Source organism: Argentina silus, assembly GCF_951799395.1.
Source record: "Argentina silus genome assembly, chromosome: 11".
In the NCBI taxonomy this organism is placed as follows: domain Eukaryota; kingdom Metazoa; phylum Chordata; class Actinopteri; order Argentiniformes; family Argentinidae; genus Argentina; species Argentina silus.
Genome location: NC_139665.1, coordinates 8,420,561 through 8,433,787, shown reverse-complemented (window position 1 = coordinate 8,433,787; position 13,227 = coordinate 8,420,561). Strand labels below are relative to the sequence as shown.

At 41.2% G+C, this 13,227-nt stretch overlaps 1 protein-coding gene across 1 annotated transcript; it reads right to left on the bottom strand.

Moving 5' to 3' along the window:
- Positions 1-897: 897 nt before the first annotated feature.
- Positions 898-6,348, bottom strand: gtf2a2 (general transcription factor IIA, 2). The gene is made up of 5 exons (XM_083680941.1): positions 6,287-6,348; positions 4,370-4,579; positions 3,578-3,682; positions 1,499-1,625; positions 898-1,336 (listed from the first exon to the last, which is right to left on the bottom strand). The coding sequence occupies exons 2-5, from the start codon at positions 4,439-4,441 to the stop codon at positions 1,311-1,313; spliced, it is 330 nt and encodes a 109-aa protein (XP_083537067.1). The 5' UTR covers positions 4,442-4,579; positions 6,287-6,348; the 3' UTR covers positions 898-1,310.
- Between the last annotated feature and the right edge of the window lie 6,879 nt (positions 6,349-13,227).

The following is a 13,227-nucleotide window of genomic DNA, read 5'->3' as shown; positions in this document are numbered from 1 at the left end:
CATTTTAATTTCTTATCAAAGACAGAACATATGTGCATATTAACTTACAAATTAGGCTCGAATTCTCGAATTTCAGTCCTGAAATAAAACAACAGTAATTATTTTTTCTTATACAGCCTTTCAATGGTTTTACTTGTCCAAACTAAATATAACAAAAAAAAAACTGGCGTCCATAACAATATTACCAGTTATATTTAATTTTATAAATGCAATGTCTACCTGTCTTTCAGATATGTGTGATTCGGTCCACTTCGAGCGGATCCACCAATCTTCATGTGGGTGAATGACGTGACCCACGACGCACGTATCGGTTCTCATCATTTGGACAGGAGGAACAGCAAACGGAACCGAACAGGAGCAGCACATACTTTAATTGACACCCGTAATAGATGTTCTTTATTGTCTTCCATTTTATTCATTAGAAAAAACATGTACAACCTTCAGTCAAAATACCAAGGACATAACCTCAGTGTCCTTCAATGGTAGTTCCGGTGTCGTGGCCCTGCACAGTGGCAGCCTACACCAGGCCCTTAAGCGAGACTAGCACATTAGAAAATTATAATATGTTAGATCAAATAGAAATAAAAAAAATAAAATAAAATAAAAACTGCAGTCAAAACAAGATAGGCTATTCTGCAATGGACACATGTGGAAAGACACAGGGACCTCATAAATGTCTTTCAATTAATGTGGATCTATTTACCACTAAATAAATGAGCTTCTTGTACCCTCTGCCCTTTGAAAATAAATGATTGTTGTTTACATGCCATCGCTTTTACACTCAGACATCAGACTTAATGACACACACAGGCCTTTATAGGGTTCCCATGATGTACAGGCCAAATAAGATGAGGGAACATACATGCGAGTTCCCCAAGAAACATGGTGTAGGCTTAATATTTTAAATAAAAGTTTATTAAAGGTTATCAAGCTCATCAACAATGACTAACTGAAAAGGCAGTTCTAAGAAACTCATTAAAAAAAGGTCATGCGATATCCAAGGCATTGACTGGTCCGTTCACTCTCCAATCCAATCGCCGTCATTGCTCAAGGTCTTATATATATATATATACACACACACAGGGATTTGATCTTAATGTTCTTTACAGAAATTACTGTAATAAATTATATATATACAGTCCTGTCTGTGACCATAGAATTAAATCATAGAAAGGGCATCTCTTCTCAAACCCCTAAACATGGCCACCGGTCCAAGGACAGTTGATTTGAATAGGAAGTGTCTGTTCTAAAGTTCTCCTCCTGCTGTTCATCAGTAACTCTTCGGCCACTGCCCACCGCCTCCTCTCCAATCACTCTGCAGCATTGGAGCCCGTGTCTGAGAAGAGAGAAGCCAGTCAAGTGTGTTATTGCTACATTGTGGTGCAACACAAACACAAAAATCACGCTAGATTTGATGGGAAAACATTGACACTATATAACTCAATATCAACCAAGTCTGGAAATAAAAATAAAATTAATTTAAAAAAAAAAATCATACTTTTTCCATCGCAGGCCACAATCTTGACTTTGTCCACCTTCACCAGGTCAGTCACCTCCCTGAACTCCACATCATTCAGAACAAACGTCCACACGTTATCACAGAATCTGTAGGTGTTGAGTGACCCCTAGTGGTGAGACAGAGAACCGTTCTGTTACCGTGACAGTACATCAAAGGTGCCACTGAACAACAAGAATGACTGCACAAAGACAACCACAATCATGAAACATACATTGCTGCCCTTTGTTGACAGGGTAGGGAAGGGGGTTCCCAAACGACTTTGTCTCACGACAAAATGACAAATCATTTCCTGTGACCCCCAACAACTTGATTGCTGGCTATGTCAACACAAAATAATGTTGTCCAAGTTGTATTCTAACACACTGCAGTATAGGCTATAGTTGCAATACTTAGACATCGTTTGTCTTCACACAAAATACAAATCTTTGTGTCTTATTGATCAAATCATAGAAGTTAGTTTGATTTTCTCAGAGGACCCCCCCCCCCCCCCCAATTAGAAATCAGGACCCCAACTTTTGGAACTGCTGGGTTAGTGTGAAACACTAGCAAGCTGAGCTGTCTTGCCAACAATCACTGCTTTTCCACTGGGGTCTCATGTCCCCCCTCTTGAAGCCATGCTGATAATGGTTTTGGGCCTTCAGGCATGTTCAGTTTATTCATCCATGTTCCCTACGCATATTGTGATGCAACTTCCTCATTACTTATCAACAACCGTCACAACGGGCAGTTTGAACGTTGGATTTGTCAGCTGAGGGGGCAAGATGTCTTCAGGCTGATAGAAAACACATTGAAAACTGTGTGGGTATTTTGTGGTTCATATCATATAAAAATATCACTATAATTTAACGTCATATGGTTGAGGGCAGTCAAAACAGATTCCCCCTACATACTCACATATTGATCCGACCTAACAACTGATGCATTTTATGTCAGCGAGCTGGCAAAGGCTATCAGAAAACCGGAACTCTACTGAATCAAGGTAAGCTTTGGGTTTTACACATTTACTGACGCCGAAAACACTTGGATACCTGTAATAGCAAAAAATGTAATTGTACTATTTTGCTTAAGTCTTGTATGAAATGTATTGACCTTGTTGTGACCCAATGTGCTTTGTTATTTTCCATTACGTGACTGAGGAAGAACCAAACCCGACTGCTTCTGATATGTTACAATAGACAGTATGTGACGTTGGAACACTTCTAACCGTAAGCTGAGACGTTGTTATAGTGGCTCACAACGCCTACGCTTCTTTCCCAGCTTCTTTATCAGCAAACAGGTGCAAGATATGTTTAGCCCTAGACCTATGACGTACGAGCATTAGAGTAAAGGACGGTCGGTCCTCTCCTCAGCCACAGCATCAGTCTCTGAATCCACACTGTTGGTGAAGGAATGTTGATCCGGCCGTAAACAACTCTGTTTAAACTTTGCATATGTACTAAAACTCTCAACTGAGACCAGACATGGTTTATTGTTGTTCACTGAAAGATTTCCACCACATACCGCGGCCGCCAGTGTTAACTACAGCTGAACCGCTTGCTGTTGCTGTCCGTGATTGTACACTAGCGACTGAATGGAACGACAGGTTTACCAACAGGTCTGCTAAGGCATCTGGTGACAGTGATGGAGGCGGTGGAGCAGTCATTGTGGTGCTTACGGTAGAAAAATTTGGCTTCGAGAGGGTTTTTTGTACCTGGTCACAGACGGGGGTTGTGTGCCAAAGTCACCAGGCCCAAGATGAGAGGCCCGCGTGGATGCGAGAAGGAATTACAACGAGCAAAGCGATGACGCTGTGCTATGAAAGTGAACTATGAGTCATCAGCGAGACGTAGGCAAGAGTGTGAGAGTTGGTATTGTAGATTGAATCACTGTCACCTTGATTACGCCAATGTATCGCTCCTCCTGTGAACCTGCATGATATTCATTTGTAGGCTAGGTTGTATAGGGGTATAGGGTGTGCAAATTCAAGTATCATGCCCAAGCTGGCTATAGTAAATGGCCTAAGCCAACCGATTGAGCTGGCCTTAAAATGATGTTGAAATATTTTCTGGTGGTACTCACCCGAAAGTTGACTCTGTTGCGAACCCGGTTGGCCAGGGCTGTGTTGATGGCTTTGTCAAACTGGAGCAGTACTTGAAGAGCTAACTGAGGAGTGATCTGTTGGGTCTGGAAACATGAAAACAGCAGACATGTGTCATTTAACAAGGTAGGCTGTTCTTCTGGTAGGCCAATTTGATAGAGCCAGCCCTGAGAGAGAGCAACACATTAACTTCAGTCACTTAAATCGTTTTTGTTTTTTTTGTCAGCCAAAAGGTTAGCCCTCAATTACCTGGTGTGTCAGACCACTTGACTTGGCACTTCAGAAAACTAGCGAGTACCTTGTGATCTGGAGAGAGGGCTCCCACACTCGGAGGATGAGGTATTTGCAACAAACTTATTTCATTTATCACGGTGCCTATCAGAAACAGCGGTCCTGACAACAAATTACTTCATTGGACATGAACAATATTCAGTTTAGTTAGGTAAGAACATTCTAGTTTTAGGGTGCTGTATGTGCCCGCTCTATAACATCGTTTTAATCGAGGTGGGACTGGGAGACTGCTGCTCAGCAATGCCAAGCAAATGGCATTTGAAATGGAGCTCAAATCACAGTCATGCCTCATACGAAACTCACATCGTCCACTCGTCATTTGTCCATGCAGCCATCAAAATATATATAATACGAGTGTGTGGTTTATTCGCTAAGTAGCAAGCTAACATCATGCTAACTAGCTTAGCGATGCAACGACGAAAACGTCCCCGCATATGCCGGAGAGGAGTACTGCTGCACATTGGTTAGCATAGCGTAGCTACCTGAATTAGCTCGTCGAGGCTCTCTTGCAGACTGTTTCCAAGCGTTGTGTTTCGGTAGAGCTGATATGCCATTGTGATCAGGCAATGAACAAGAAGACGAATGTAAAACGATGCACTTCACCACTCCCTTTCAAACGGCCACAGTTATTTACTGAGCCTGCAGAATAGCCTAATCTCGCTGGTCTCTCTTCCGACAGAACCTACGGAAGACTGAAAGGGACAAACCACAGAGGTAAAAAACAACACAACATATACTAGCGGCACCCCTATGGAGGACCAAACCTGCCATTTACATTGGCATTATAATAATGATATATGAATGAATACCTAGATAATTGTACACGTAAATACATCCATGAATATATATACATATGTGAAGAAATACGAAAATGTCTAAGGAAATAATTCAATAAAACATTGTATACTATTTTATTTTTTTGTCTGCATATCTATGTATTCAATTATTTCTTCATGTATTTCTTCATTCATTCACACTTTCATCTATTTATTGAATTTATCTATTTCCTCATTCATTAATTTATTTATTCATTTACTTATTTCTGTATTTCTTCCTCCAGTATGATAATGAGGGGTCAAGGCCTCTACATGCTTCTGCGTCAATTGTGCAACACTGTCGCAAGCACTCTGTGGGAGGCTATGTTCGAAATAGAGACCAGGGGAAATTTGGGCATTTGTTTTCTAACTAACTTAACATTTATAAAGTTGTTTTAACCTTCCATTGAGGAGAACCATGAGTTTGAATGAAAGGAGAGCAGACAGTAGACAGTAAAGCCGCACGTACGGTCAAATAATGTAACAAGAGGGTTGAATAACAAAGGCGTTACGTGATGCTCTGTGTAAAATGCAGTTTTCTACTTAGTTTATTTGTCACAACCTTTGGGAGAGGAGGTCCATATCAGAGTGGCTCTGCGAGGCAGCAGCAATCATCTCATTATATGAGGCCAAATATCAAAACCAAATCATCCCGTTGTAACGTGAACAGTAGGTGCAGTAGGTTCATATCAACCACACGATTGAGGACTCTAACTGCATTCATTCATTGAAACGTATGGTTGATTTAAACCTATTTCACTGAGTCTCCAATATGGGATATATGCCATTATCGAATATGTGATGACATTTTAAAATAGTGAAAAATGCCCATGATAAATCGGCAGCCATCAAGGAATGAGATCACATGATGAAGAACGTTCAGTGAAGAGACTTGTATTGTCCAAACAAAGCATTTTTTTTAAATCTGAAAACAAAAACGTTTTCACATTTTCAGTTTGACCAGCTGGGGGCAACAATGTGCAAAACTACATGCTGCACCTTTAATGGAAAAAACAAAAACGTGCGAAGATATAGCCTAGCGATAGTTTTGAGCCAGCCAGTATTGTTCTCCGTTGATCGAGAAGTAAACTAAGCTACACTTGTTCGCGCATGGCTTGATAGAGCTGGTTGAAAAGTCATCACATCGGGCGGTGTGTAGCCAAGTCCCCACTTGTCCAGCAGCTCAAGTGAATGAACTTGCATGCACTTCATCCAGGGGAAGCCACCCAGCCAAAACACAGTATAAACGGCAATTAAAATGAATGTATCATCAAATCAGTGAACTGTGGGAACAGTATGCTAAATCATGGGAACGGATTGGTTAATTTGAGGGAACGGATTAATACATTAAGGGAACGATTTATTAAATGTGTTGTGAATGATCTGTAATCTCATAACTAGATAATAATAGTTAGACAGTTCAATGGGATAGGCCTATACAGTAGATAGGCTATGTAGCATTGGCAATACATATCACCAGGAGGATAGAAAAAGGTCTTTCGAAGCTGGAGTGTGCTACCAGACACTCGGTTTGCATATAAACATGTTGTTAGTGCCAGGGGCTTTCTAGGGGAGTGGACTCACCGATTTTCGCCTCTGGTCTCCAGTGGCTGCCTTTTCGAATCGTGCAGAAACACAACAGCTAATGTCCAACACTGCAAGTCTATTTCCTGGTTATATTATTATTAGGGAGGATATTGTTGTTTGGAAATTCAAACGGAATTTCAGCGCAGTGGCAAATTTCCAACAAATTTCCAGTCTATTTCCTGCTTATATTATTATTAGGGAGGATATTGTTGTTTGGAAATTCAAACGGAATTTCAGCGCGGTGGCAAATTTCCAACAAATTTACATTCTGCTCCTTTAAATGGTACAGTCGATAGGCTGTGTACCCTAGGCAATGCATACCACCTACCACTAGGTGGTAGCAGATTACAACAAATTCAGTGCCCCATCGCAGATGAACAAGCCTTGTGAGAAGAGATGATTGCTGTGGATCAGAGAGGCTGATAAAAATAGAATTGATACACGGCCATGCATGTGTATGCAGAAGTTAGGTTGACGCAGTTTATGTCAGTGTCATCTTCAATTTGATCCTCTAACACTTTATAGGCTTTCTCTTTATACACACAAGTATGTCTTAATGTTTCAGTAGATATATGAAAACAGCAAACATGCTGCGTGATGTAATATGTGGATGTAATAAGATGCAGGTGCCTGTGAAAATGATGTAACTTCAACAATACTGCTTATAAAGAAAGATTATGTCCCTGCTACTGCCCATTCATTTTCACCACGATGAGACAACAGTAACACCATACATTAATCAATAAAGAAATGTTGTGGAGCTTTGTCATAATTTTATAAGAAGATGCATGAAAATAACGCTCAACTTTGTTTATCAGTTTCTTTTTATCACGGCAGAAGACAGTGTCAAGGCTAATGCTTACAGAACAGCCTTATTCATTAGCCATGCCAGAGGCTGACAAATGCAGACGCCCACAGATGCTTGAATAAGCATTTATATATACAAAACGCATGATAAATCATAGTTAGATCGGACTTCTGTAAACTACTTACAACGTTTCAACATTATAAATGGTAGTTTGGTAATGAATAGATCTATTTAGAGTGTCTTCAAAATGACACTTTTTCGTGTCTTTCTCATTTTTAAAGAGAGTGCAAATAAAAGGAATTGCCACTGTAAATATGTTGGAGCGAGGAATGCAATTATTTGGACAAAGTGAGGGACTGTGGGCTCAACATAAACCAAAACTATTAAAAGTGATCTATGAATTCCGTATCCCCAGAATGCAAAGTAATTGGGTTCGTTTAACTTATTTATATGTCCTTACAGTAGTATGTGTTAATGGTGGAAGGATACAAGGAAGTAAATTATGATAAATAGAGAAAACAGGCGGGAAATTGGAACTGCTTCCTGCATTTAATTACTGTGTCAGACTGAATTACATAAGAGATCAGCAAGCACAGACACACCAGAGGAGATGGTCGGTACGTGCACCAGGAAACTGTTTACCATCACATATACCCTTCAGAAGCTCAACATTTACTCTGCAGCGTACATTCCTTTAACATTTTCCTTTCAACCCATTAACTTCCCTTTTGGACACATTCGACACAACGGTTACTGTAGGTTCATATCACCAGCAGCAGGGCGTTCATCTACAGAGCATGCACCGCTGTTATGGAATGGCTGGCCATAAGAAAATAAATTGATATTCAAGTAAGATATCCTTCAGCAATGCTACTAATCAGCACACTACTGTTTACTGATTGAGATCAGGGGGCTTTATTAAGGGAGGATTAATCCGATAATTAAAAGTTTGCTCTATTTTACTTGAAAGGGAAACATTTATTGCTGTGTGTTTGCCAAATACAACACGACAAGTGAAATATTTGCTAAATTTGAACCGAGGGCTGTCTTTCCTATTTCTCATTATTATAAGAACATCGGACACTCTTGATTAGATGAAACGCACACACACACACAGGCAAGCATGCATGCACACACTTATGGACACATGCGTACACACACACACACACACACACACACACACACATACACACATGTACACATGCACATGCACACACACACGTGCACACACGCACATGCACACACACACACACACATACACACACACACACACACACACACATTGATAACCATTGCATAAGCATTGTCATTGTGGATGATTGGGTGGACAACTCATCTTACATTGACAATACTAGTTGTGTGAGGTTGGTACTGTGCATGCTACATCCCACACAACAATATGGCTACATTGATTAATGATGAATAACTGCTGAAAAAGTGCTTTAGGTTTTCCTCTCTGAAAGTGTGTTTAATACTAGACAATCATCAATTGGCTTTAGTCCTCGCTTCAATCATTGTTGTGTAGTTCATAAGGTTGCGTTTCAATTAAAACAACTGAGTTAACCTCCTGTTCTCAGATCATTTCTCAATGCCGTCTCTCCAAAAGGAAGAGGCATGTGTATATTCATGAGTTTTTAATGAGGAGGCTATGATATCAATCAAATACATACTGTATCCTCTCTTCCCATGGTGTAGAGGTTGGGAGAAAATACGCAATCATTTGTATATGTAAATATGAAGAAAACTGCTTAATCTGGCATAGCAAGTCAAACATTCTACACAGAGAGTCAAATGAAATAGAATATTATGATACTTATATTGTTTCTTGAAAAATTAAATTATTATGGAAAGAGCGTTGTATACACATGTTGATATAAAGTAATTTTGCATCTGTTTTGTAAGTGCTTTGAAATGACATGATGATGGAGTTTAGCTGTTTTGTACTAATAGTGGATTTTATTGGAAATACAATAAATGGGACACTTTTGTAATTAAAAACAACAAAAACAACAGCAAAATAAAACGTAATCCGTATTCTACTACTGATAGGCTTACAGTATGTCATTTCAAAGCAACTGTAAATTTACTATGAAACAATGTAACGTTAACAACATGGAATGTCAATGTTGCTACACAGGCACAGTACAGTGTATGTATCATGTCAGATAGAATCACAAGTTAAGTGAGAAGTGTTAACTGGTTTGCAAATAATATCTTAATGCACTTTAATATCTCTATTAGCACCTAGCATAAAGATTGGGAAAACAAGGCTCTTAGGAAAATAACCAGGTTGACTAAAATTATACATCTAAGGCAATCTGGGTTAGGGCACATATATTATTATTAATAATGTCATAGTCTAAAAGGAGAATGAAACTAGAGAGAGGAGACAAAAGAAGACACTTAAAATATTCAAATGTGGTGTAATATTAAATGAATATTTAAGAGGGCATGAAATATTTAAAGGGAAAAATTTGGGGGAAAAAATGAGAACAGAACAATAAATAACGACTTTAAATGGCACAAGAAAAGTGCATTTGTTCTCACTGTGTGGCATGGAAAATGTTATGCAGTGTTACTACACAACCGATACTAGCCTCTCCGTATTGCTGTAACTGAACTGTTTATTGTCAGAACAGTTTATTTCCAATATGGCTGTCATTAGAAGGTCTTTATCTCAGCAGGCATAGTTCTAAACTAAGCAATATTCACTGGTAAAGTGGAACGTCACTGGAGACAAAACTGACATGGGAATAGCAATATTTGGCTGCTAAATCTACTCCCACTATAATATAATTCAATATTCTTCATTATTTCGCTTTTCCCATCTTTCTAGAAATGGAGACAGTATTTACAACTGCGCAGGTTAGAATATTTATTTTTATATTATAATCTAGATAATATACACTATTATCCTTTTACCAGCGTATTGGTTTTCTGATCAGTGCGGTTTGGATGTCAGCTAGTAATGCATTAGAAAGGCCTCTCTGGTGTCAAAGGGCAACGTGTCTCTTTGGCCCCACTGATAAAATGCCAAGAAACTGTAGTGAAGAACAGCTAAGCACCAGACCTCAGCATTTAACCCAGATAATCCTTCATAATGATTACCCTACTTACAATGAGCTTTCTTAGTGACAGTCAACACACTATGAATTAACTCTTTGTAATGCTTATTAACTGTATCATTTTTCAGAAGATTAACATTTCATAGCAAATTCATAACAAATATCTGCTTTTCTTTTTCTTTGTTTGTTCTTGGACAGAGACATTATATTATAATTAACGGCTGTGTTTCAATCAATCATGATGATTTAGATCGTGTTACATAAACCTTTGCACTTTCTGCATTTGGTCCAGGGAGTGTTTAACTCAGAGTGATCATTATTATACATCAACAACATTCAGCCACACTTTAAAAACCTGCAAATTAAATCTGCAAACAAATAATTAGTTAAGTCAAAGAGAACAATTAATGAAATGCCTCTGAGAGTTGGATATGCATATTCGATTAGTTAATTATCATACTGTGAAAAATGGAGTGAAACTAGAGGGAGTTTATGCTTTTAACACCTTGAATTTGGTTTGTAATGTTAGGATTCTGTTTGATTTCAGCACCTGTATGACACCTGCATGTTTTGGATTTCAGTCTTATTTTTGTCCATTTATGAATAACATTAAAAAATTAAAGGTAGACTCTGGGATATGATGTCATAGCAAAACAAGCGGTGCTTATGTCAGAGGGCAGCATAACGGGTGGACGCTCTCATTCCCTCTTGTTTACAGCAATATCTTTGATGAAACTTGCTCTGTTTTCACGGGCGTGACGTCAAATCCCGGACTCTACCTTTAAGCATTCTATAGAAGTCTTTTTTTTTTTTTTAAATCATCATTTTCAATTTCCACCGCTTTATTATTAACTCTACATAAATATAGAATATGGGGCTGGTTTTTTTTGTCTTCTTTTTTCATTTTTTTTCTATTTAAACATCAAATCACAATGAAAGACCCTTGTCTGTGAAAATGACAAAATAGTCTTCTGGGACTCTCATAAAACGTCTTCACTATTAAAATTCAGTAGTCCTCTCTGAAGGCTGTGAAATTTATCTAGACGTTCTAGTGGCTCCATGCATCACTCCTGCTCCCAGAGAACAATACAGTCGGTCCGGAACCCTCCGCCGTGGCTTGTCTGACAGAGGGAGATTTGCTGACATATAACCTAGCCCCCTCGTCAGAGATCATTACCCTCGTGACTGATTGGGGGGCAGCCGTGACTTAACATTTTGATTTCCCCGCCGCAGCTGATGCTCCTTGACCAGGCTAGCTGGGCGGCCGCCACCTCTCAGCTCCTGTTAGCGCCTCCATGCTTCTGCCGTAAAAATGGAGCCCTCCGTTCCCCCCCCTCCATCTTGATCATCCCTGATAGGCTATCAATAACGCGTGGCTGGTTGAGCGGGCCGTTGAAGGTTAAATAAATTTCCCTGTGATTGTTTGCATGATCGTACCCAAGCGGAAGGAAGCCTTTCCAATTTGGAACAGCTTTTCCCTGCAGGCTGGGGAGGGGGGTGGGGGGGGGGGCTGAGGCTGGGGGGCTATAGCCTGGGGGGCTGAGGCAGGGTGAACCTGCAGGCTGGGGGGCTGAGGCTGTGTGGCTGAGGCTGGGGGGCTGAGGCTGGGAGGCTGAGGCTGGGAGGCTGAGGCTGGGGGGCTGAGGCTGGGGGGCTGAGGCTGGGGGGCTGAGGCTGGGGGGCTGAGGCTGGGAGGCTGAGGCTGGGGGGCTGAGGCTGGGGGGCTGAGGCTGGGGGGCTGAGGCTGGGGGGTTGAGGCTGGGAGGCTGGGGGCTGAGGCTGGGAGGCTGAGGCAGGGTGAACCTGCAGGCTGGGGGGGCTGAGGCTGTGTGGCTGAGGCAGGGGGGTGGGGGGGGGCTGAGGCTGTGTGGCTGAGGCAGGGGGGCTGAGGCAGGGGGGCTGAGGCTGGGGGGCTGAGGCTGGGAGGCTGAGGCTGGGAGGCTGAGGCTGGGAGGCTGAGGCTGGGTAACCCTGCAGGCTCGGGAGGCTGAGGCTGGGAGGCTGAGGCTGGGGGCTGAGGCTGGGTAACCCTGCAGGCTGGGAGGCTGAGGCTGGGGGCTGAGGCTGGGGGGCTGAGGCTGGAGGGCTGAGGCTGGGTAACCCTGCAGGCTGGGAGGCTGAGGCTGGGGGCTGAGGCTGGGGGGCTGAGGTTGGGAGGCTGAGGATGGGGGGCTGGGGCTGTGGCCTGAGGCTGGGGGGGCTGAGGCTGGGTGAACCTGTAGGCTGAGGGGCTCAGTGACTGCTACTCTGGGGCATCGAGGGTGTAGGGTCTACCAACCTTCATGTGGATGAATGACGTGACCCACGACGCACGTATCGGTTCTCATCATTTGGACAGGAGGAACAGCGAACGGAACCGAACAGGAGCAGCACATACTTTAATTGACACCCGTAATAGACATTCTTTATTGTCTTCCATTTTATTCATTACAAAAAACATGTACAACCTTCAGTCAAAATGTCTAATTAGGCCAAAATACCAAGGACATCACCTCAGTGTCCTCAATGGTAGTTACAATACAGCCCAAAGTAAGAGATATTAACTATAAAATGTGTCGTAAAGCGTACTTTTAGGGATATTTTATAACAATATAATAGTGTGTAACATAGTGATAACACACTTATCTTGTTAAAGTATATAGGTATTCTTGTGATGCTCTTTCTAATTCAAGGTGAATCTGAACATTAGGCCCTAATGTTTTTGCAAACATGAAAGCACAGCTAACAAATTCGAATCTTATCATCGAGTCACTTTCAATGTACAGTTGATCTGATCTTTTAAGGTTTTAAGGTTTGTTCTGACATAAGCTTTAACCGGACTTGACAAGGCTATCCCAAATCAATTCCCCTCTCTAAGGACTCGATTGAATATACAGCAGTATATGAACCATTTCTCACCTGATGTTAAAATAGCAAATGACATCAAATCTAATGACGAATAGTTCATTAACCATTACAAGCTGTCTAAGTGTTTGATGAGGAAACATGGCATGGAGATCAGTTCTGCTTAACAACCTAAAGCTGTTAAAGTCAACAGGAAGCAGCCAGCCTTTAGCCACCATGGC

Excerpts from the sequence above, each read along its gene's own strand:
- gtf2a2 (XM_083680941.1), bottom strand. The coding sequence starts at position 4,441 with ATGGCATATCAGCTCTACCGAAACACAACGCTTGGAAACAGTCTGCAA. Across the intron at positions 1,626-3,577 it reads GCAACAGAGTCAACTTTCGG|GGGTCACTCAACACCTACAG; the intron begins GTGAGTACCACC and ends TCTCACCACTAG. Across the intron at positions 1,337-1,498 it reads TGTGGCCTGCGATGGAAAAA|ACACGGGCTCCAATGCTGCA; the intron begins GTATGATTTTTT and ends CTCTCTTCTCAG.